Source organism: Trichosurus vulpecula, chromosome 5 (assembly GCF_011100635.1).
Source record: "Trichosurus vulpecula isolate mTriVul1 chromosome 5, mTriVul1.pri, whole genome shotgun sequence".
Classification (NCBI taxonomy): domain Eukaryota; kingdom Metazoa; phylum Chordata; class Mammalia; order Diprotodontia; family Phalangeridae; genus Trichosurus; species Trichosurus vulpecula.
Window position 1 is genome coordinate 54,292,962 of NC_050577.1, and position 25,544 is coordinate 54,318,505.

The window sequence follows — 25,544 nt, forward strand, 5'->3', positions numbered from 1 at the left end:
CCCAAAACACTCTGCCCTAATCAGGTTGCAGCTACAATATTGTGTTTGATTCTAGATGCCATATTTTAGGAGCAGAACATTTAAAGTACTTTTGTTTGGCCCCAAAAGGCAGAACCAGGAGCAAGAGGTGCAGTTAAAAAGAAGCAAATTTAGGATGGATTTCAAGAAAAACTTCTAACAATTATAGTGTGCAACAGTGGTATGGACCTCCTGGGGAGCTGATGAGCTTCCCCTCTTTGGAGGTCTTCCAGCAGAATCTAGATGACCACTTCCATCTCAGATTCAGGACTAAACCTACTTCAGTTCTATTAGACGAGTGAGAAGACATACAGCAGTGGTATTCTTCACGTTGTCAAAATCAGGGTGAACTGTTACCAAAGTCTGAGAACGGCAATAGCAAGTAGGCTGAAAATATTACTTCTGTGGTCAAATCAACCAAACCCTTCAAAATTCCTCAAAATGGCATTCAAACACACAAAAGAGATGATTCAGTAAGTTTTATTTTCTGAATGCAAACTACAAAAGTTGTACAGATAAAAAATGATCCAAAAGCAAAGTGTAAGATCCTGAGAATTTGCCATTTAACCCTTCACAAACTTTTACAAACTAACTTTATAGCAAGTGTTCTGTACTTATATTCGTGAAGCAGCAATACATGATAAGCTGCTTCATTAGGCCGACTATCTCTTTAGCATCAACCATCTGGCTACAGCCCAGTTTTTGTTGTTGTCCACAGTCTAGTTTTTCTAAAATTATGATGAGATTCTAGTGGTCTCTTCCCTCACAGTAAATCTGTGCCTGGCCTCTCTCTTCAGCGGAAGTGTAAGGTGTGAATTTCAGGTAGCTGAGCCTCTGAACATATTTGTCATGCCCTTCGGCAGCAGCCAAGAGATAAAAGTGCATGGAGGACGGAATGTGTAACTCAGACAATGGCCAGGGAAGATGTCAGTGTTTTGATACAGGTACCAACACAAATCTCTTACAAAAGCCAGAGTAAGACTTGCACCATGAAAAAGGATGGATTGCATTGCTGAGGCATATGTTACACATTGCATAGTTCTATACTGCATTATTGCTACAAGCATTACATTCAGCTTAGAAGCAGCGCTGCATTTCCAGTATATGTGGCAGGAAGTGCTATAGGAAGTAGAATTTTGACAGATTCTTCTTCATTACTACAACATTTAAGTACTTTCCATCAAATCAAGTCCCAATTCATGACCAGCACACCTTTTAACTACATATTTTGGAACGGACATAATTCAGAATCATTCTCTAAAGCTGGGCAGCATTCATCAAGTGCATCATATCATGAAAACACTGGAATATCGTCCTAACCAGCTTTTCCGCATCAGTCTCTGCACACGATTTCCAAGCTGTACAGGCCACAAGAAACCTGCATGGCATAAAGACATATGTTACACAAAATCGCTAAGGGAATCCTTTATAGCCCTATATCCTACCTGCACGCTGAGGTCAGTGCCACCATCCTATTCGTTAGCACTTAACATGAACAGAATTACAAAATCTTTAAGGCAACTCTTCTCCTGTTAACACTGTGCCCCCCCCATTATTGCTCTATACTTTTCCCCTGCTCCTCTTTCCCTTTCATCACCATGTCTCCTACCTAACCTTCATGTATTCTCCTCCCCTTCCAACCAACCAACATGAGTCAAATGTAACATGGCCTAAATGAACTTGCACCATAAGAAGTACCCAGTCATGAGGATACCACCATCATCCCAGGTACTCAGGCTCATGATGTGGGCATTACCCTCGATCCTAAAGCTTACCCCACCATATCTGATCTGTTATTAAGTGCTGTCATTTCTACTTTCATAATATCTCTTGTACAGACCCCTTATCTCCTGACACTGATACCACTTTGGGGCAGGCCTCTCTTGCCTCTCCTGCCCCTAATTTAAAATGTGTTCCCCACTTCTGATCTATGATTGAACCTGGGTCCCATAACCAGATAAAGGTATAGATGATAAGTGGCATAGCATACAAAGCTTAAAAGAATGGTTAATATGTTTGATGCCAGGTAAGATACAAAAAGATCAAAGAGCGAGACCAGGGCTGTCCAACCTTAGGTTTTTATTGAAACAACAGACAATGTATTTTGATTTGCCATTTTAGAGAAAGAGCTCTGCAGTAGCTTGGCTTCATTTACTGAAGCATTTATGTAAATTTCTATGCTTGTAGGTGGGCTACATAAATCATACTGTGGGCCGCATATGGCCTGCAAGCCACATTTTGGACAGCCCTGAGCTAGACTCTAGGGCCAAATCTAATAAGATGAAATTTAACAGGGATAAATCTAAAGTTTTGTACTTTGGTCTAAAACAAATCACCTTCACAAACATAAGATAGGGGCAACATGGCTAGATAAAAGCTGTCGAACTGACCTTCCTAAAACTCAGGTTTGACTGTAACACCACTCTCAGTAAATAAGTTCCAGGGGTTATTACCTTCAACTATCTAATAAAAATTTAAAATTCTCTGCCTTTCCAAAGCTCTTGTAGCCTGGCCCATTCCTACCTTTCCAGTCTTCTTACACCTTGTTCCCTGTAACCTAGTCTTTGATCTGATGACGCTGGCCTCCCTGCTGTTCCTCCCACATGATATTTATCTCCTGACTCCAAATATTTTCACTGGCTGTCCCCACGCCTGGAAAATCACCCTCTTCATTTCAACTTCCTAGATTCCCTGGCTACCTTTAAGTCTCAGCTAGTCTCACCTCCTGCCAAAAAGCCTTTCCCAGTCTTCCTAAATCTCAGTGCTTTCCTTCTGGGATTACCCCTAATTTAACCTGAATATGTCTCACTGGTACACAGTTGGTTTGCATGTTGTCCCCCCCCCCCCCATTAGACTGTGAGCTTCTTGAGAGGAAGGACTATATTTCTGTTTTTCTGTGTATCCCCAGCACCGTGCTAAGGCACAGTGACTAACTGACTAGCTAGCTGACTAACTTTCTATGTAGACTGACTCTGCCATATTTTGTAAGAAGATTTTAACAGAATCTAAGCCTTAGGTGTAGCAGGAACTTGGGAGGAGGAAAGATGAGAAGGGGGAGGAAGAAGAGAAGGGAAGAAGAAAGAGAAATGGAAAGATGCAGGATCTAGCTTCAACACAATACTCACTGAACTCTTGCTTGATGTGTAAAAACTAATGATTGACTACAACCTATTCAGCACATATACAGCTTAATAGAGGGAGACAGGACAAACATAAGTGTACATATAATGTGCAAAGGGCAAAAACCAAAGCTTCTAGGAGCACAGACTGAACTTCTGTGACTACAGAACTGATGTCTTCAGCACAGCATGGAAAAGAAATTCAAAGAGGTAGAAATGATGATTATCTAACTCAAAAGAATATCAAGGACAGAAGTAAACAACTTCACCTGTCATCTCTGATGTTGTAGAAAAAGCCATAGCCACTATGAATCATGGGAACCACCACACCATTGACTCGAGTGTATCCAAGAAGACTGCTTGATAGGACAAAATTTCCTCCCCCTCCACTGTGTAACAAAGAAAATTTTATTTTAGTTGCAATGTTTTTGAAAGGGCTTTGTAACTCATCAGACTAAGTATTTTTCAACTTAAAGTTGAAAACATCAAATAAATTACCTTTTGCTGAAAAGAGGGTCTGTAAAGAGTTCCGGAACGGGCAGCCCCTCCTCTTTGGCTATGAGATAGAGACCTAAAAGGTGACGATCAATTCCTGCAAAGGATCCCAAGGCTATAAGTTAGGGCAACATTTTTAACTATAAAAAAGACAAAGAATATTAGAATGTTAGGTACCTTTCCCAGATGAACATTCTTTCATCATTTTACCATGCTTTGCAAAAGCCTGTAACATCTTTTGCTGCCGTTTGTGAAGCTGTGTTAACAAAAAACAAGACACGATTTAAGAGGAAATTACCAAAACAAAGAGAAGTTCAGGCTTTTTCAGATTATCATTCATGAAAGAACAGGCAAAAATTCTGGGAAAAAAGAGTAGACAGTTTTCTTTTTCTCCTGACTTCTTCCTTCCACTGACTTTTCCTGAAAGTAATGTGCTTCTTGCTTATTATTCTTAGTTGAATAAAGAAATAAAAATGTGTAAAATGGGTAAAGCAAATTCTTATATAATTAATTAAATTATTATATAATTAAATTAACATACACCCAGGTTATACTAGTGCAGTGCTTCTTAAACTGTAGGTCACAACCCCATAAAAGGTCTCAGCCCATAGTTTAAGAAGCACTGAAGGAGTTGCACATGGAAAAAGTTTAAGAAGCCTTGTTGCAGTGTATGGAGCCACTGGAAAGAAAGGGCTTGTCAAAATATTAATAAGCAAATGTGTATGAAAAAAAATTTTCCTCTTTTAAATATCAGAGACACTTTTTAAGTCTCTGTTTTATTATTCTTATGGTATTTGCTGTCTGTCAGCAGTGTTATAGTAGCCACACCATCAAGTTCAACTTGCACAGAAACTGACACAAAAAAATACTCCTCTGAAAAGAAAACAATTTAACACCATGGAGCTACAAGACCTAGCAGATACTATACTGAAGGATCTTAAGAAGGTCTCTATATTCCATAAAGCAAAGGAACTGAGGTTACGACCCAGGGTAACTTACCCAGCAAAGTTAAGTATAATCCTGAATGAAAAAAAAAGTGGACATTTAATGAACTCAAAGACTTTCAGGTTTTTGTAACAAAAACCCCAGAACTTAAGGGAAAATTCAACATATAACAACCAGGAGAAATATAAGTAAACATTAAAGACCAATTATAAGGGACTCAATAAGCTCAAACTGTTTACTCCTTACATGTGAAAGTATTAGCAGTACTCTTATGATCATCATCATTATCCAGGTAGTTTGAAAGAAAGGCTTGGGATGAGCTGAGTATAATAGGGTGATTCTAAAAAAAAAACTGTGTAGGGAGAGATAAAAAGGAGTAATTCTCTCATATAAATGAGGCATAAAAGGAAAAACTGAAATAGAAGAAGCTAGTAGGAGGGAGGGTGGATAGTGCTGGAACCTTACTCTCATTGGGGATGAGTTAAAGAGGGAACCACATATCTCTCTAGAAGTATAAAAGTCATCTAAATTCAAAAAGAAATAAGATGGCAAGGGGAAAGAGTGGGGGGAGAGGAAAAGGGAGGGACTTTTAGAGGAATGGGCAGGTTAAGGAATAGGAAGGCAAAGTAGTGGGTAGAAGTAAAGCAGAGTGAGGACAAATAGGGTAAACAGGGTGAGAAGGATAATGAGGAGAAACAGGAAGGAGAAAAATACACAAGTAATTTGTAGCTTAGAATGTGAATGGGACAAATTTACCCATAATACGTAACTGAACAGCAGATTAAAAATTTGAATTCAACGATATGTTGCTTTCAGGAAACATAAAAATGAGAGATATACACAAAGATAAAATAAAGGGCACGAGTAGAATTTATTATGTAAAAAAGGCAGGGATCATAATCACGATTTCAGACAAAGCTAAACTTAAAAGAGATTTAATCAAATGTGAAAAATAAAGAAACTACACTGTGTCAGTAATATTATTCAATATTGTGTTAGACCATTTAAAATACCTAGACAGTATAAAATATCTGGGTGTATACCTGCCAAAACAGACACAGGAACTATAGGAACACAAACATAAAACACTTTTTATACAAATAAACTCAGATCCAAATAATTTAAGTAATATTTATTGTTCATGGATAGGTAAAGCCAATATAATTTTTAAAATGACAATTTTACTTAACTCATCTTTATTTAATGTCATCCCAATTAAATTGCCAAAGAAATATTTACTGAGTTAAAAAAATAATAACAAAGTTCATTTGTAAGAGCAAAAGGTCAGGAACTTCAAAGAAAACAGGAAAAAAGATGTAAAGGAAGTAGATTCAGCAGGATCAGACCTTAAACTATATTACAAGAGTGAGCACTGCTGAAGTCCAAAAAAGATAATTTCAATTATTATAAATTAAAATTTTCTTGTGTAAATGAAACCTATGTAGCCAAGAATAGAAGGAATGCAGAAAATTGGGAAAAAACTTTCACAGACAATGTCTCAGATAGGACGTGATTGGGTTGGGATATTGCTGCGGTATAGGAGTGTATTTGTATATATATGTATATGTTTATAGACATCGGGGTATGTGTGTGTGTTTGTGTGTGTGTGTGTGTTTCTGTGTCTCCATGCTTAATTGTACCCTTCTTTAGGGTGGAAGATGGAAGGAGGGAGAAAAAATAAAGTAAAAAGTGCACAGCAGAGAACAAAAGAAAACCAATAAGGAAGTAAAGAAAAGCTGGGCAGCTTTGAAAACAATATGTAGTATTTATTATATAAGTTTTCTTGAAATGGAAATTTATTGTTTTATATTGAATCCTCTCTTATGGTCTGCTTGTTTACATGGCAATGCTTTTTTTTTTCTTCTCATTTTGTATTTAAGCTTAAAATAAAAAAAATTTACAAAAAAAAATACTCCTCAGAGGGAAGGATTCTTCTTCCCATCACTGCCTTTAAATATGCTGTCTTGTTCAAGTACAAATCTCACATGAAGAAATATAATGAATAAGAAATATAAAACTGCTTTTCACCTCAAAATTGTCCAATGATATTTCACCCAAATTTTACAAATGGAAAACTCAAACAGAGGGGCTACTGAAGGGTAGAAACTATACCAAATCCACTGAAGAAGTCATTTTCTAATACTCACACCGGCAGAAGGATCCTCCATGGCCTGGCACCACTCGACTGCTTCCAAACTACATGACCTCACAGTCTCTGTGCGGCCATGGTAGTAAGCCCTTGTCGTAGCAGTTTCATAACAGCTACCTGGGCTAAAAGGGAAAAAAATTTAAATGAAGGATTGCCTCAAAAGTTATTTTCTCATAAGAAGAAAAGATCTATCCCACATTTTTTCTGTTTCCTTAAACAGAAAATTTTATTTTAAAAAAGATTTAATCTGATGAATTGCTTCATCTCTTCCAGAAATACAAACTATGTTCACTTTCCACAACATTTGCCTTGGCCAATGATTCCTATGTTCAAAAATATAGATTAGAATTAAAATCATTCTTGCCCCAAAGCTTTGAGATGTGTGTCAGAAAAAAAAGAAGTTTTCCTAAATCCTGGTTTAGGAAAAAAAAGAATCCCCAGTTAAGGCTCAAAAGCAGCAAAGCCAGTAAAAGGAGAGGATGCGGTATCAAACAGAAGAGGTTAACAGGGAAGGAAGGCACCCAGATGAGAGGCAAGGGCCCTGGCCTTAACTACTCAGCACAACACCCAGTTTCTAAGTGTACCAATCTGGGGTGCAGAGGCTGGGCCAGCCTTCTCCTCACCGTCCATGAAGTCTGTAGTAGCCTAGCTGAAGTGCAAGCTGGATAAAGGCATCAGGATGAAGCTTCTTCTTCTTGGCTTGCATTTTGCCAAAGGACGTGAAGGCATAAGCCACAATCTGCAAGTCTGATACCTAATAAAAAAGGGAAGATGGTCAGAAAAAAAAAACAACTGTCCAGACACTACACCCAGGGCTTACCCTGGTGACATGCAATCAGCAATCTAGAAAAAACAAGAGCCATTTACAGTATAACCACACTTGTGCTCTATGGTCTGCTAATTATACAATGGTCAAGTTTTCACAAGGTAAGAAGGGATACTAATAGAAAATTGCATAAAATCAACCTGCTTGTAATACTGTTCTTTAGCCCGGTCAATGCAATCTAGTATTCTATGGTCCACGGTGAAAACAAGCTCCTCTGGCTGAGGGATGTCTCTCACTTTTTCAGAACCCTGAGAAGTGAAAAGATCTGGAAATATAATTTCTAAAAAGAAAATGCATAGATCAAAGACAGGTGGAATATTTAGTCAAACATACCTTCCATTTCCCCTCATTTTCTAAGATCTTCTGATCTACATAATGACAGATCTCAACTATGACCATACCATCAAAAGGCGCGTGCTATAACAATAAACAAGAGGGTGTAAGTTTAAAAGAACTGAAGTTTCATGGAATACGTTCATTTTCATTTTCCTTCCACTCCTCAGAAAAATTTAATACTGTTGAAAATTAGATGTTTCTTAATGTTCCCTAATGCCATGTCATCTAATTTTTAAAGGTATCATAGAATTAAGATCATAGAATGAAGAACTCCAATGGCATATCACATATCATAGAATGCTAGAGCCAGAAGAAACTCTGGAGACCACATCTAGTCTAGGTCTATCATTTTACAGATGAGGAAACTAAAGCCAGGGACAGTTAAATAATTTGCTGAAGAACCCACAGCTGGTAGTGGCAAAGCTGTTAGGAGAACGCAGGTCTTCTGCTCTCATCACTGCACAATCTCCATGGTGAAGTTCAACTACTATTGTGTGACATAGTTTACAAGAAGCTAACATTAAAATTTGGATTTTCCCAGCCAGGGATTCCAAGGTAGTATTGGGAGAGCCTCAGAATATGGGTGAGTATGCTAGGAAAATTTGGGAAAAGTAATTGCTTGCTATTCTACTGACAATTTGAAAGTCACAGAAACATACAGTTGAGAGTTTCAGACAGTGTTCTGGACAGTCATGGATTTGTTTAGGTAAAGATAAAAGACAATTTAACTATGCTCACAATTGCTTTCAACGTGTGGATCACAAACAGTATTGGGAGTCTGGGAAAGGTAGGAAAGATGGGCTGACCTTTGGTGGATACAGACTTAGCACAGTCAGTAATACAGTACCCATTTGCTACATTTTTTTCCTCATTAACTTTGGGTGACGAATCTCTTGACTCTGACCTCTCACTACTCACAATCCCTTGATAACCTTTTCTGTTCAGTTGTTGTTTGCAGCCCAGTCTCTACTTTTCTGTTACCATCTCACTACTCATTAACACAGCTGCTGACTATCAATCGAATTCCACGTTACCCATCAGTATAAGTAGTGTGTTGCTTTGGAAAGAGCACTGAACTTTGAGAGCTGAGTTTGAATCCTGGCTCCACCACTCATCAGAATTACTTTGACTGATCAAAGCTTCCATTTCCTCAAATGTAAAATGAATGCAATAAATGATTACATTCTTTAACATACAAAGCAGTTGTGAAGAAATAGCTGTGAATGAGCCGCCCTCCGTGACTATGATGGGAACCTGGGCTAACAAGATGACGAGAGGAAGCTAGCCAAGGCAGTGGGGCCTCTAGGCATGGCAGCAGAGGAAATCATCAGATTCCTCCTTCGATTACCCAGGTGACAAAAGTGAAGGAGGCTGTGCCAGGGAGGAATAGGGAAGTGGGGAGATGAAATCTTGATGAAATAAGTAAAAGAAGATGTTGGGGTAGGGCTCTACAGAAAACTCATGGGATTCTAAAAGACTACAACTACCATTCAAGTCTAACAAAAAGCAATCAACAAGCATGCATTAAGTGCTTACTATGGGCCAAACTCTGTTTTTAGTCCTGAGGATACAAAGAAAAAGCAAAAACTGTTTTTGCCCCCAAGAGATAATACAGAGACAACAAAATCATTAAACTCAAACAAGATAAAACCTAAATTTGACTATTAAGACACAGAAATCTTCCAGGAAAGGTTTTCAACTCTAGAACATTCTTCACTTAGTTCAACTGATCTCCAAAGGTAAAAGACATCTTAGTGATTTCGTATTCTGGATCCAATGGGGTCTATACACCATTCCTTCTCTAGCATCCCAGCAAAGTTAAGAATTGAAAATTTTAGCTTTCCCTCCTACCCTAATTTTATTAATGAAAAAAACATACCTCAGAAAAGGAGATTTGTCTTGCAGCACACAGCTAATTAGTGGTAAAGCTAATTCTAGAACCCAGGCTTGCTTCCTCCCAAAAGAGAATTTGTGGTTTTCCCACAGCTCCGTACTAACCTACCTATTCTTCTGAACACATGACCACAAACCCCAGTAATATGTGAATTTAAACATAATTTTTTTTAAAAATACTTTCCTATCAATGCCATCTATAATGGTCATCTTCAAATCACAGAATTTGTTCTCTAGGAGCTTATACTACATATAAGCAAATTTCATTTCAAAAATCCACATGCTTTGTCTGAATGGGGAGATAGCAAGAGACAAATATCTCTACCCTACTTCATTAGAGAATTCTACTAACTAAGCTTGTTCCTATAACTTGTACTCACAGAAGCTTCTTATATGATCGTAGAAAAAGAACTAGGGTCACAGGAACAGCCATTCATAAGTTTATATAAGTTCATGAAAACTACCACAACATATGGGTTGGCATTTTAATGCATTTCCAAGCAATTTCACTATTTACCAAAAAAAAAAAAAAAAAAAAGAAAGAAAAAAAAATTAAGTTCAGTTCACTCACATCACAATTGCAGCCAAAGAGTCCATTGGAAAAGGAGATAAAGTTATAGGATTTGTCACCCCAGCGAACTGTTGGATTCCCAGTAAGCACCACTGCAGTTATCTGAAAAACAAAGAGTCTTTCCAAATGACTTAAGTTCTCACTAATTTTTTTTAAAAGGGTTAACATATAAAACCTATCAAAACCTTATTTCCTTTCTTTTTTAAAAAAATTTTGAATAGTATTTTATTTTTTCCCCAGTTATGTGACAAGAAAATTTTCATTATTCATTTTCACAAGATTTTAAGTTCCAAATTATTCTCCCTCCCTCCATCTCCTCCCCTCTTCTGAAGATGTGGGCAGTTTGATACAGTTTATACATGTGCTATCATGTAAAAATATCAGTCACAGTTATGAAAGATGAAACAGATCCAAACAAAAAAAAAAGAAAGAATAAAGTAGATTAAAAAAATATGCTTTGATATGCATTCAGAGTCCATCAGTTATGTTATTGGGATGTGGACAGCAAATTTCTTCTGTGAGTCCTTTGTACTTGTCTTGGGTCATTGTGTTGCCGAGAAAAGCTGAGTTCATTCATAATTGATCATCATACAATGTTGCTGATGTTATGTACAATGTTTTCTCGGTTCTGCTCATTTCACTTTGCAGCAGTTGATACAAATCTTTCCAAGTTTTTCTGAAATCTGCCTGTTCATCATTTCTTACTGCACAATAGTATTCCATATGTTCGTATACCACAGCTTATTCAGCCATTCTACAATTGATGGGTATCCCCTTAATTTCCAATATTTTGCCACCATAAAAAGGGCTGCTATTAATGTTTTGTACATGTAGGTCCTTCGCCCTTTTTTATGATCTCTTTGGGATACAGATCTAGTAGTGGTATTGTTGGATCGAAGGGCATGCACACTTTGGGCACAATTCCAAATTGCTCTCCAGAATGGTTGGATCAGTTCACAAATCCACCAAGACTTCATTACCGTCCCAATTTTCCCACATCCTCTCCAACATTTATCATTTTCCTTTTTTGTCATATTAGCTAATCTGATAGGTATGAGGTGGTATCTCTGAGTTGTTTTAATTTGCATTTCTCTAATCAAAAGTGATTTAGAACACTTCTTCATATGCCTATAGATAGCTTTGATTTCTTCATCTGAAAACTCCCTGTTCATATCCTTTGACCATTTATCAATTGGGGGATTACCTATATTCTTGTAAATTTGGCTCAGTTCTCTATACATTTGAGAAATGAGGCCTTTATCAGAGACACTTGTTGTGAAGTTTGTTTCCCAGCTTTCTTCTCTCCATCTAATCTTGGTTGCATTGGTTTTGTTTGTATAAAAGTCTTTTAAATTTAATATAATCAAAATTATCTATTTTACATTTTGTAATGCTCTATTTCTCTTGTTTGGTCATGAATTCTTTTCCTCCCCATAGGTCTAACAGGTAGACTATTCCTTGCTCTTCTAATTTGTTTATGGTGTCAGTCTATATGTCTAAATCATGCCAACGTTCCGTCATATCTAACTTTTCTAATATTCTATTTACCTCCTTAGTTTCTTTCTTGGTTGGATTTATCAAGTTCAGAGGAGACAGTTGAGGTCCCCCACTAGTATAGTTTTGCTGTCTATTTCTTCCTGTACTTACTTTTCCTTCTTTTGTATGCAAGATGTAATATGCTAGAATGTTATGCATGAAGGCCAATAATTCTACAAATAACATTTTTTGTTCACTAGAGTTCACAGATGACTATAGAGGCAGAGAGGTAAGAAAAGTAACCCAATATTCAAGGTAGTGTAGAGAACTAAAATGAGAAGTCATGGCTTTGGTATTCACAAAATCACAGGATTCTGTATGAGAAGGACGGTAGAGATCAATTAATCCAACCCCTTTATTTTAGAGACAAGGAAATTGAGGCCCTGAGAGGTTACATGATAGCAGCTACAAAAGGTCCACATTTACATTCTGGAAGATTACTCATAAAAGTCTAATAAAGGGTAAAACAATGTTGGATTTCCTACCTACCAAGTGATACTTTAAAACCATCCTCATTGCAAAGAATGAATAACAAGTCAGTCTACATGGCTGAACTAAGGGAAAGGCTATGGATATACAAGTAACAGTAGCAAAGTGAGGGTTTGATCCCAGGTCCTACAGAAACAGTAAAATTCTATTAAATCTGGCATGTTTAACTTAAGGTATCTAGAAAATTTCATATAATACATAATGTTCCTTATAACAATGTTGCAATCCTCATGGCATATGTGCAGAAGACTTTCACTTATAACTCCCTTTGATAGTTACTTAACAAAACATTGTTAAAAGTCTATGTCAACATTACATAATTCTGGGCTGGTATCTATAAGCTTTAAGTTGACTCATAGTTCTGTACCTCTGAAATACTTTAGGAGTCGAAATGTATAAAAAAAGTGAAAAGACCCTGAACATCTCCAATATAGCCAAGAGTCTTGTGAGGGAAAATGGAGATGTAGGAAAAAAAAAATTGACACACATACCTCAGAATAATCTTCCGGTGTCATTTGTGGACTATCATCATCTAAGGAATATACCAGCAAACTGCTCTGAATTTTTTCCAATACAGTCAAATTCTTTGGATCGAGACTAATCAGATATTCTCTTGCCTAAAAGACAAAGAAATACTAACTAATTTGGACAACCAAGACACTCTAAATTAAGAGAATCTCAAAGTGGCCTTTCTTGACAAATCTTCAGTAATAAAAGTATGTAATAACCTTAGCCCATTGAGTTCGTTCGTCACTGGTTAATGCTGCTACCCCAGGTCCATCAGGTTCACTGTGGCATTTTTTTTGGATATATGTAAGTTGCCTTTAAAAAAAATATTTAGATGAACACGGGATTCAGGATGTATATATACTACAAACAGATATCTTTGCCTAAGAAACCATAATGCTAACATTTTATTTCTTAAACAAGAAATTTATGGGGAAGTTAATGTTAAACAGCAACAAAACCAATTAAACTCATATTTAAACTAAAATTAAAAAAAAAAACTTCCTTTACACAGATCTATAAATTTATCAGTTACTTCTTCCCTAGGTGTCTGTTATGGATCAATATTTTTTAAATCATCTTATGTCACTATTAACTAGGAAAGAGGATCAAAACACACGAGTAGCAGTGCATTTCTTTCTTGTCATAGATTTTACAAAATGGAGTGATTACTTGGTAACACAAATTTGGTTATAGCTTGATTTTGAATGAATTTGGTTTTTGACTGACATAACATGTTTCAAGATGATACATGCACTCTTCCCTAGTCCATATAAGCACTTTTCAAAAATGAAAATTAAAAGAAAATATTCTTACACAAAAACAGTCTCATGTAAACACTGTGTCAATCCAATCTGAAATTAAAGTTACCACTATGTTTCTTAACCAAAAAAGGAAAATATAGTCTAATGTTTTAAATCTTTTCACTTGTGTCATACTCTTCTGCTTCAAATCAGTCTTTAAGGCCTCAAGCTAAGTATAAAATATGTCCATGCAGAAAATCCACCCCAAGTTTGCTGTATGTTATTTTTTAAGTGTAGCAGCTAAGCAGTATATATCCAGCGGAGAAAAAGGAGGCCCGTTCCAGTGGAGGCTTTAACCCTAACACTTCTAGGCTATGACTCTAGGCTAGTCATAGTAATGTCTCTAGGTCTCAATTTCTTCATCTGTAAAATGGGGGTAAATAATACCCAGGGTACTAATCTTTCACAGGACTATTGTGAGGCTCAAATGAGAAGGTATAGAAAGTGCTTTGCTAACTTTAAGAGTACTCTAAAAATGCCAGTTATTGTTATCATGAGGAAGAAGAGTTGTGTTTCATTAAGAAAAAGCTCTTAAAGGAAAGTTTCAAGGCTTCCTTATCCTTCCTTATCCTATATCAAATCAACAATCAAAGCTAGGGTTCATTGCTAAGAGGAAGAGCTATTGCAACCAGCTTGCAATAGCTTTTTGTTTTAATAAATATTTTTTTAAAAATAGCTTATTTACATGCAGGATTTCCCTTGTCCTATATTCTCCCCAAATTTTGAGGATGAAATGTGTTTTCCCTCCTGCTTCACTGTCCTGTCTTCACTGACTACCAAGAGCCCCTCTGAAGCAGGAGAGTGTTCTTTAAAGGGCCTGTTTCTGCAGCAGCAGCAAAGCATTTGTTCCCACTCACTGACAAGTGTCTCCACTGTGCAATTTGCTCTCAACTGAAAAAATTCAATTGATTCAAATTGACAAACCCACATTAAGTGCACTGTGCTCTGCCCTCAGAGACCTTCCACTCCTGGGGCAGAGCTATGTGCACAGATTAATGTTACAGGAGTTGGGGGTGAAGGAGAGAGCAGACAAAGTACTCTGGCAATGTTGTTCATCCTTTGCTCTCCAAGAGGACCAAGGACATCACAAGGGCGATGTCCTGACTTGCTTGTGAGTGGGAAAGACACTAGTACTGAGGGGGTTTGAAAAGGTAGCACAGAGCCAAGCCTTGACAGAGAGAGGTGCAAAGAAGAATATTTCAGACATGGGGGTGGCCAGTGCAAATGCACAAGGCAATTTGGGGAACAGCTAGAGAGCCCACTTTGGCTAAAGTACAGAATTTGTGAAGGAGAGAAACGGGAATGAGGCTAGATAGGGAGACTAGAATCAGAATGGGGAGAGCTTCATATTGCCAGTCTTGCTTTAGCTGGGAAACCAGCTCTCCTGCTCCAAACAATGACCATTTTCCCACTTAGGTCAAAAATTTTCAACATATTTTAACTCTCAATCAGGGAGAAATACAGTTAGCCTGAAAAACATCAAATGTGATAAGTATCATTCCTGTAAGAGGTATATTTATTTAGGTAGGTCAATATGGATTGGGTGATTTAAATGATCCTGTAAGACAGCTAATCATAAAATTTGTAACATTTCAGCACAAAGGAAAACTTGGATCAGAAATAAGTGATTCTCAGGGAAAATTTTTTTCAAACCTTGGGAATGCAGGGGAGGAGGCAAAGAAAATAACACTGTACCCAGCCTTGTTAGATCTATAATATCCAACTGCTTTGAAATGGTCTTTTCACAAAAGGTACATTTTGTGCTGGGAGTGAGATTTTACCTAACATAGTAAAAAATTACTTGTAAGTTAATAGTTAAATCATCAAACCTTGAGTTTTTATTCCATTTGTTTATGAAATAAAAACAGTGCTTCCCTGCTTCCTAGACGTTTTGAATTTTTTCATACTAAAAGATAAAAGGCTGAATTTTAAACTCAGACTATGCTTTAAAGAAAAACAAACTTTTTCTGAGGAAACAAACCCTAAAATCTTTTTCACTTAAGTTATAAGAATGCATGGATAAACACCTACACACAATAGAATTACTGAGATTAGCTCAAGTCCAAAGTGACTTAACAGGTTGATCTAATTTTATTCTCCAACCTGGGCACAATGAATAAAGCGAGCAGGACCTAGAAACACAAAACAGAATGACAAATCATTTATCTCCTATCATCAGGAAATGAGCTGTTCCATGTATGTAAATGATCCCGATAACAAAAACTTTCACTTAGGAACTCCTTATGCTAACATTTTCAGGGTCACAACTTCTCTACAAATTAGAATAGTCTTTAAGGGTTGCAAAACTTAGCAACCTGTGGCTGGTTCTTCAGCGATGAACTTAACCAGGCCAGTCCTTAGACAAGATAGTCTATTACTAGGCTCAGGCCTTTTAAGATACCAAAACTTCTATTTTAATCATTTTGGATGAATATCTTTTAAAAAAAAATGGTTTCATGCTTCCCTCACCTCTCAAAGAGAGTAACCCAAACATAATTTAAGTTTTTATTTATGACTCTTGGTTATCATTGTGAAAATCAGTCCATGACCACTGAAAATACTGTGAAATCAAGTCCACAGGAGCTTTGAAGGACATTAAGTAATGTTATTGGTTCCTCTAGCAGCAGGTAATGGAGTGGAAAGAATGTTGCACTTAGAGTCACAGGATTTGGATTAAAATATCAATACTGCCATTAACTGTCTAAAAGATGGTGGACAGTCACTCTACCACTTGGGAACTCAGTTAACTCATCTATAAAAAGAGGAAGCTGAACTATACAATCTCCAATGTCCCTGATTTTAAATGGCCTCTGACTGCTTTTTGACTTTTTGTACCTTTTAAGAAATAGTCTTTCTGCCTTTCCCTTCAGCATCAGATTGTAAAGACTGTTACCTCTTGCTGCTGTTTGTGTGCTTGCTTTAGCAGCCCCTTCCCTCCTTTAATTTGATGAGAAATCAGGTAACAAACCATGCTTGTTACAACTGCAAATAAAGTAAGATTAAACAGGCCTTGAGGGAAGAGCAGAAGAGTTCTGAGCTTTGTTACAATGCATAACTTTTTTGCTTCTTTCCAACTTCTTGTAGCAGGGCAGTTGAAGTTTCTAGATGAAATGTATTATTGAATACATCTCCAAATGTAATCTTCTGTCATTAAAGTTTATTCCTGATCACTTTTTTTTTTTGCTTTTTGGCAGGGCAATTGGGGTTAAGTGACTTGCCCAAGGTCACACAGCTAGTAAGTGTGTCAAGTGTCTGAGGCTGGATTTGAATGCAGATCCTCCTGACTCCAGGGCCAGTGCTCTACTCACAGCTCCACCTAGCTGCCCCCCCCAATCACTTTAAAAGCTATTTTATACTAAATTTTCTTCTACTTAGTCTATGAACGAGTCAAAATCTCACCAAAAAAGCCTCAACAAATAACATAAACTCAAAATTAAAAAGATACGAAATCAGCAAGTAGAATTTTTTCTCCAACTCCGACACTTTCCCCTTTCCATGAAACCACAAGTCCCTTCAAAAAGAGAGCTCAAAGAATGCAGTGGATCACTCCAGGAAGATACTGTGACCTAGGCGGACTCAAGGAATGCAAAGTAATTTGAAAACCTGAGCAGCTCTGGCGGGGTCATCATACAACCTTCATGCATGACATCAAAGACAAAAACTCGACCTCGACACAGCACTGCTATGTGACTTGGGGTGTGTCCTTCACTCTCTGGAATAAGGAGCAGAAAACACAGGACTAAATCCTCCAAAAGTTAAACGAGTATAATAGCTATCCATTTATATGGTAATCTATCCACCACATTTGAAAACGCACCCTAAATAAAAAGACAGTAACAAGTTAATACAGAAACAGTCAGTAACGAAGGGGAGAAGTACTAGTGAAGAACCGTGAAATTTTGCCCACGTTCCTAATGCTTCCAGTATAGGTCCGGTACATAACATGTTGCCAAAGTTGTGATGTCAAGTATAGAATGGAAGACCTCAAGCTTCAACCTATTATGGTTTGGCCCAGTCTAAACTAGTCTTCCAATATAATCTTTCTGCTTCTGATGTCTACACTCTCTAGGAGGAGGAGAAAGAAGAGGAAAAAAATAGATATGCTGCTGGCCACTGAGGCAGGGAAAGCAGGTCTGACTTCTATCCTTATGAAAAGAATCACCTCCTCTTTCTCCAGATTTTTTGATGATTACAAAGGGACTGGGGGATGACATGGTTTATGATTACAAAGCCACACCCAGAACCTAGTTATGGAAAGCTAAAGTCCTCTACTGCTTATTCTTACATTTCTTCCATTGGAATTTCAAATTCTTCAATCCCGCCAGCAAATTTGCATCCAAAAACATAATTTGAAACATGGATCTATACAAGGAAATAAGGAAAAGGAAAGAAAACAAAACAAGAAAAAAGGAAGGAAAATAGAACCAGCTGTGTTGGAAGTTAAGGCAGCCCTGGAAGAAGAGACAGAAGAAAAGCATTTTCTGTTGTTATTTGCTCATTTGTTTGATTCTGCCTTGTTAAAGGCTAACTAGTGGGGTAATATTTTTATCCCTTATTTGGTGTCTGACTGGTTAGTTTTGTTGATAGTTACTAAATTTAAAATAACTTTATCTTTTAAATGAAGCTTTTCTTTATAGTTCAGAGGTGAAAGAGACTGAATGTAAAATTGAGAAGGGTGGGGAATGTTCCTTAAAGACTATATTGCTAGTCAGCAGTAAATATGAAGTTTAAGTTTGGAGGTTCCAAACAAAATTTAAAGAAAGGTCCATTTTACCTTATTATTGGCGGGAAAGAAAAGATTGCTATTGTAGAGGATTCTATATATATCTCATTACCCTCTACACACATGCACATACACATATACACACAATCATATGATGGAGGCATGGTTTGGGAGGTATTTATACCTATGTTACAAATGTAAATTTAATGAGTACTTCTTTGAACATTATTAATCAGAAGTTGAAGGAAGTTGTTCTTAGGATAATGTGTATAGAACATTTTGGAAACCTTAAAGTGTTTTATGTCAATGAAAATGACTATGTTCTCCTTGAAAACTGCATAAAGTCCATTGTCTTTACAAAAAACCAAAGCCAAAACCAAAGTCTCCCTTTTCTACTTACCAGTTTTAAAGTAACTGATGATTGAATCTCTAGTGATTCCTGGTACCTTGCAAGTAGAAAATAGCATTCGGAATTGATTCATGTCTAAAGGTCTATTTCCAACTTTATGAACAGCCACTTTTTCCCTATGAAAAATGATATTAATCACAAAGCTACACTAAGAATCCAATAAGTACCCAACCACCATAAATTCAATGTCTATATTCACATGAATAAGTTCAATTTCACAGTGTACGTTATCTAAATCTTCAAGTAAATCTTTAATGATATCCTTATGAGTCCCTATCTTACGTTTTTAGTAGCTGCCAGTAGACCAAATTATGCCAAAGGGTTATAGATCCTCTTTCTAACTGTGTGCCTTCTTTTGCAGGCCAGTAATGTTCACTGTAAGCTGCAGCACCTCCAAAGTTAACATTCAGTTGTGATGGTATACGCACATCCAGGTAGGCAACATTCAACCACCATTCCTCCAGCTGAAAGTGATTAAGAACAGAACTTCAGAAAGAGATGAATTACTGAAATGTTTTATTTTTAATTACTATTTAGCACTTACAAGGCCTAGGATCACACTAGAGCTAAAACATTTGTTAGAGGCCATCTAATTCAAACTCTCATTTTGTAGATGAGGAAATGGAGATTTACCAGGGAAATTAAGTGACTTGTCTAAGGTCACAAAGTTGTAACTTTCAGAGGTGAGATTTGAATGCAGATCTTCTGACTCTGGAGCTAGTGTTCTTTCAACTGTACCACATTTCTTTAAAAGTTATAACCATCCTACAAGCTTATATCAAATGCTCTTGTGGCTTCTTCTCTGTTTTGAAAGAACTCCAAATTGCAAAAACAACCAAACTGTGCACTAAAGAAGTTGCCATCCGATGTCACTGTAGCATCCTGAACACAATGGTGAAATGCAATGAATCACTGCAAAGGCCATTTTAAAAACATCAATACATTGAATCTTAGATGTCCTTATTTTGATCTGGAATCAAAGAGTATTTTCTACATTATATAATTCCTCAGAGTCTCTAGGGTCAGGCTCATAGTAGACATTAAAAGCTACATTTAGAAGTTGATCTGTTAATAACAGTGAAGGTTATCCCAATTTTAGCCCCATAAATAAAATGGGTGTTCTACTCTCATTAATATTTAAATCATTTTAACCAACTGTGAGTGACTTATGATGAAAAATGCTATCTACCTCCAAAGAAAAAAACTGATGGAGTATGAATGCAGATTAAAGTATACTCTTTTTTTTTACTTGATTTTTCTTGGTTTGGGTTTAGGGTTTCTTTTTGTCTGTTTTTCTTTCGTAACATGGCTAATGATGGCACATGTACGACATGTATAATCAAGTTGCTTGCCTTCTCCAGGAGGGGGGAAGAGTTGGAGGGAAGAAGAGAATTGGAAACTCAAAATTTAAAAAAAAATGTTAAAAATTGTTATTATATGTCATTAGAAAAAATAATACATAAAAATTTTCCAAAAATAATTTAAATCATTTCAATCCGCTTTAAACTAGTGAAAATTTCCATAAGTGTTGCTTCTTCTACATCTACCAGCCTAAAATCTGGGTGGGTCAATCTTTCATCAAAGGCAACAGATGAGTTTTCCTGCACAAACAAGCAGATCTAATAAAATCACCCTGAGACTTTTTTTGAGGAACCTATTCTGACAAGGCCAGAACAAGGTATTCAAGTTAAGATAAATGAGACCAACTAAAGCTGCAAGTCACAACTGCTTCCAAACCTTTGCCCTACTTAAATTACACAAAGCTGAAAATGGAAAGCAGAGAACACAGGAATTCCAAGGCTCTAAGACTTCTGCTCAAGTGACAACGGCTGGTGAAAAGTATGGTATTGTATTTATTTCTTATGTGGTAATTCATTAGCATATATACCAGTTCAAGTGACTCTCTTTTTATCACGGAAGTTTATCCTCTAGTTCTTAAAAGATTGATGTCCCAAACAGACCTCTCTTCTGACCTGAGAGACCCCTACTTACACCTGCTGGCTTCCCAGGAGTGGTAATTCTTAATCTCCTCAACTTCCTTTTTTCACCAAAACTAAAATACCATTACTCTGAATTTGTATATTACAAAGTTTTATATTGTAAATATATTGTATTTATGTTGTACATACATTATAAATGTATTGTAGTACATATATTGTATCATTACTTTCTAGACCATTTCTTTATTAGCACAAGGGTCTCATGTGGTCTATAGTATGCCCAGTACCCACAAGAAAGGCATGGAAGAGCCTTGAGTCTAGAGTCAGAAGTCCCTGCTATTCACTACCTCTATGACCCTGAGACAATCACTGAGCCTCTCTGGCCTCAATGTCTTCATCTGTAAAATGAGTAAGGTGGCACCGGATGACTTTTAAGGAGCTTTGCAGTTCTAACTGCTATGACTCTAAATTTCAAGCATCCAGAACTTGGGGGATCAAATGTACTATTCATTATAGAGAATATACCCCGAGTCTTTAATTATAATTGTAAGAAATGGGGGGGGGAGCAGTTGTGTTTCCACAGAGTTGAAAGTATCCCTCTCTCCCTTCTCCCCCCTCCCCAGCTTTAGCAGAATGTAAGTCAGGTGACTGATTAAAACTAGTTCTAATCAGAGCTCTGATCTAGCAGAGACCAGGCCTCTGGTCGGGTGAAAGGTTAGGGGCTTGTACACATGGTTAAACGAGTCATTTGAGGAGGGCATGATGTAGGCAGTCAGGGGACTGCATCTGGCCAATGAAGAGCCCGGTGGGAGATTCGAAGGGGGGGGGGGGTCAATAAAAGGACTGGGGTCCATCTAAGTCCTTATACTCTCCTGTACTCTGTTCAGGGGACGTACCCATTTATTCAGACCGAATGAATGCAAAATATAATTAAAACGTTCCTGGCTTCCCAATGACTATTGTTTATTCCTAGACAACATAAGTATGTTTCTAATATGATGATGAAGATAACAGTCTAAAAAATTTTATAGCAATTGTTGCCTTGTTACCTACTAAAACAATAACAATTACTCTTAAAAGGTGAATAGCAAATAAAGGTAACAATATATTTAAATATATATATATGCCATATACATGGTGTGTGTTTGGACTGCATTTTACATTACATTAACATCCTGATATTGGTCAACTATACTTGTAAAAGCATATAAGTACCCAATTTCTTTTTCCTTTTGCTCTTTCCAGTAATTTCTGCTGCAACTTTTCTCCAATTCCATTTTGAAATTTTCGAACTATTTCTTCTGTTTGTTTATATTCTTCTTCATTTGCAAATGGTTTAACTATGAGGAAAAAAATGTAATATTTTTTAAAAAATCATTTATAAATAATAAAATATAATCACAAGCCACCTCAGTCCACATTAGCTATGCATGCCTTGGTATTCATACACATATATAAAACAATGTATTAAGCATGTTAGCAATCTAACAACTTAAAGAGCAAGGATAATGGAGTCTACAAGTAAATAGCGATGGAAATATCATACAGCAAAAAAAAGATACTAATTGGCACAATGCAATCTTGTCTACCGCTTCTTAAAAATGCTCTCAGATTTCACTTTTTAGGAAAAAATACTATCCAGTAATAATAATGAACTAACAAGCTAGAAAATGTACTGCCTTCCAGATTTGAATAGAATAGTTATGGGAATCTTGTTTAGTCATAACCAATACTTCTAGAACAAAGTCTTAGTCATTTGGAGACCTTGATGAGAGGCACTAATCCTCAAGTATCAACACAACTGGTGTTGAGTAATTAAGAAAATGTTAGAAAGCCTACACCAAAAGCACTAGAGGTGCCACAAAGGAGCTCAAACATTTCCAACTATGTGTTGTAAGAAAAGCAAAGTGATTAAAAAAGATTAAGCCATTATATGGGCATACATTGACTGAACTCATACAGAGTAATTAGAAATCAAATAACATCAACACTCAGTAATTTAGAAGAGCAGGAATAAAGTCAACTTAATAGTGTTGTCATGGAGTATAGCAATGATGCAAATAGTTTCCAAATTGACAAAATCTCACTAGAATGGCTGGATTACAGGAAATAAGGAGGAAAATGTGGTTACAAGTTGAAGTAGATGGAGAGAAACAGGAAAAAGGATGATAAGGGGTAGAAAAGAAGAAGTGAGGAAAAGTAGGAAATAGGAGAAATAATTTTTAAAGGATATATTTTATATCATTAATAGTTTCTTCTATTTCTAAAATTTCTTGGGACATCAGAGGACCAAGCGACTCAACTCAACTATTTTTTAGTATTTTTCCTTATTTGAAATCAAATACCATTTAATATGTGCAAAAATATCAGAGGAGTAATACCTGCATCCAGGTATTTCTTTAATGACTCATCAAGAGAAGGAACAGGCAATGAAGGGAGAGAATCCTGGTACTGAAATGTTCGTTCTTCAGTAGACTTAGCCAACTGGTTTTCCATGATTCTAGAGACAGTAAAAACTGCAAAGTTAAAGAAAACAAAATCAGTTCCTGATTATAGATTGCTTTTTAAAAATCATTAGGTCCAAACAATAAACCAGTATTTACTATTTGCCCAGCACCAATATAGATGTAAAGCATTAGATGACACATAAAGTAAGTATAACAAATAGTTCCTGTTCTGAAAGAAGCTTACAACATAGTACAATTCAGCAAACATTTCTTAAGCTGAGTATAGAGACCAAAACAAAACAAAACTCTTCACAAATCAGACCCACCCTCATTGAATTTTTTATTCTGCTGAGGAGGGGGAATATAAGATACACAAAGATAAGTAAACAAGAGTTTCTCAGTAAGTAGAGGGCACTGGAAAACAAAGGGATCATACAAGACTTCCCATAGATGGTAGCCCCTTAGCTTAGTTTGAAAGAGGATAAGGTGGGGGTGGGGGGAAGCAGGAGGGAGAAAGGAAGTGAGGAGGGGTTTTTTTGTAGACCCAAGTAATAGCCTGTGTGAAGTCATGGAGACTGGAAATGAAATGCCCTTTGGGGAAGGGCTATAAGATCAATTTGGCTGGAATATAAAATGAATAAAAGTAAGTGTGGAAAAAAACAAGTAATGTAGGTCGAATCTGGATTCTGAAGAATTTTTGATGCCAGGATAAGTTCAGGAGCTGGTTGAGGACTGGGTACATAGATCTGGGATTCTTCTGCTTCAAGATGTGAATCAATTACCCATGCAGTTACCAGTGGGAGCAGAAGACAGAATCAAAAAAGTACAGAGAAAGAAGAGAAGAGGCCCTAGGATATTGCCTTGTGGGAGACCACTAAAAGCCAAGGGATAGATGATGACCCATCAAGAAAAACTGTAAAGTAGTAGTAAAACAGGCAGGAGGAGACCCAGGGAAAATTGAAGTCCTGTCAAAGGAAGAGAGAATGTTAAGGAGAAAGATGACCAAAAGTGTCTAAAGTTGTAGAGAGGTCAAGTAAGATTATGACTGGAAAAAGGCTAGAGAATTCAACAGTTAAGCAATCTCCAGTGACCTTGAAACAGCAATTTCAATTAAGTGGTTAAAGGGGAAGGGAAAGGAATAAAATTTTATATAGTGCCTACTACGTGCCAGGGTAGGGACTGATGCCATTTGCAAAGGGTTAGGTGAGTAAGGAACAGGGAAATGGAGGTATGAGGAATGGAGAACTTTTCCTAGGAGTTTGGCTGAGAAAGAAAGCAGGAATAGCATGGTAGATTGAGGGGATGGTTAAGTTTAACTGAAAGTTAAAGATGAGAAGGCTCAGCTTGAGAGGTAGGATTAATAGACATAGAAAAATTAAGAGAATAAAAGACACTATGAATCAATAAAAAGGTCATTGAAATTGGAATCAGATGGCCTGGGCTAGAATACCGAGTCCCTTGGGCAAGTCACTTAACTAAAATTCAATGAAGTTTTATCTCTAAAATGAGAGGGCTGGAATAGATCAAGGGTTCATAACCTTTTTTTGAGTCATAGACCCCTTTGGCAATCTGTTGAGGCCTAAGGAACTCTACTCAGAATAATGTTTTTAAATGCATAAAATAATATGCTTAGAATTAGAAAGGAAACCAACTATGTTTAAATAGTTATCAAATAGTAAAAATAAAAGTTCACGAGCCCCAGGAAAATAATCCCTGGACCAGACGATATTACGAAATTTTCTTATACTTTCTCAGTGTTCTAAAAAATCTTGAGAAAGGAAAGATAAATGTTAACTAGAGGGACTATTTCTCTGAGGTGAGACTCACTGTATTAGGCACTCTAAAAGAAGTAGGATTGGAAAAGTAGAACAGAGCTTAGTATTCCAGTTGGAGGGAAGGAAAAAGTGATGGTATGTGTAAGGGACAGTGAGACTAGTGTTAATTACAAAATAGTACCATATGAAGGCGGTGTTAAAAACCATTTAGTAAAATCTAAGTCTACTTTTGCAGATAAGAAAACTGAGAGCAAGAGAAGACCAAGAACTTGCCTAAGGACACAGGGTAATGGAAGATAAGCAAGGGCAGGGTCTTAACAGTTCTATTTAGTTGTACCTGCCCTCCTGGAAGCCACTCACATCCCTTTTCATCATACTTCCCTTTCACCACTCCCTATTTTAAACAAAGTAGGAGACTAAAGGGATTTACCTGAATAGAAGTATCCTCTATTCCCCATGGAAAACAAACATAAAATTGAAGAGTCAGAAAATGTTAGCTCTATTTTAAAGCCAATGTCTGTTTTTAAAATAAAAAGTAGACTCCTTAAAATTATGGTGCTATA

General features: G+C 36.8%; 1 protein-coding gene across 5 annotated transcripts in view; it reads right to left on the reverse strand.

The window, feature by feature from the left end:
- Positions 1 to 482: 482 nt before the first annotated feature.
- CROT (carnitine O-octanoyltransferase) overlaps positions 483 to 25,544 on the reverse strand; it is a 31,712-nt gene continuing 6,650 nt past the window's right edge. For all 5 annotated transcript variants that reach the window (XM_036759085.1, XM_036759087.1, XM_036759082.1 and 2 more), the window contains 16 exons: positions 23,141 to 23,275; positions 21,975 to 22,099; positions 19,102 to 19,283; positions 18,811 to 18,935; positions 17,291 to 17,399; positions 13,106 to 13,199; positions 12,869 to 12,994; positions 10,353 to 10,454; positions 7,886 to 7,969; positions 7,693 to 7,800; positions 7,350 to 7,480; positions 6,725 to 6,848; positions 3,810 to 3,888; positions 3,636 to 3,729; positions 3,407 to 3,526; positions 483 to 1,396 (listed from right to left, as the gene is read on the reverse strand). In XM_036759085.1, coding sequence (XP_036614980.1) covers positions 1,276 to 1,396; positions 3,407 to 3,526; positions 3,636 to 3,729; positions 3,810 to 3,888; positions 6,725 to 6,848; positions 7,350 to 7,480; positions 7,693 to 7,800; positions 7,886 to 7,969; positions 10,353 to 10,454; positions 12,869 to 12,994; positions 13,106 to 13,199; positions 17,291 to 17,399; positions 18,811 to 18,935; positions 19,102 to 19,283; positions 21,975 to 22,099; positions 23,141 to 23,255 — 1,839 coding nt within the window. In that variant the 5' untranslated portion in view covers positions 23,256 to 23,275 and the 3' untranslated portion in view covers positions 483 to 1,275. The remainder of the gene's footprint in view (positions 1,397 to 3,406; positions 3,527 to 3,635; positions 3,730 to 3,809; positions 3,889 to 6,724; positions 6,849 to 7,349; positions 7,481 to 7,692; positions 7,801 to 7,885; positions 7,970 to 10,352; positions 10,455 to 12,868; positions 12,995 to 13,105; positions 13,200 to 17,290; positions 17,400 to 18,810; positions 18,936 to 19,101; positions 19,284 to 21,974; positions 22,100 to 23,140; positions 23,276 to 25,544) is intronic.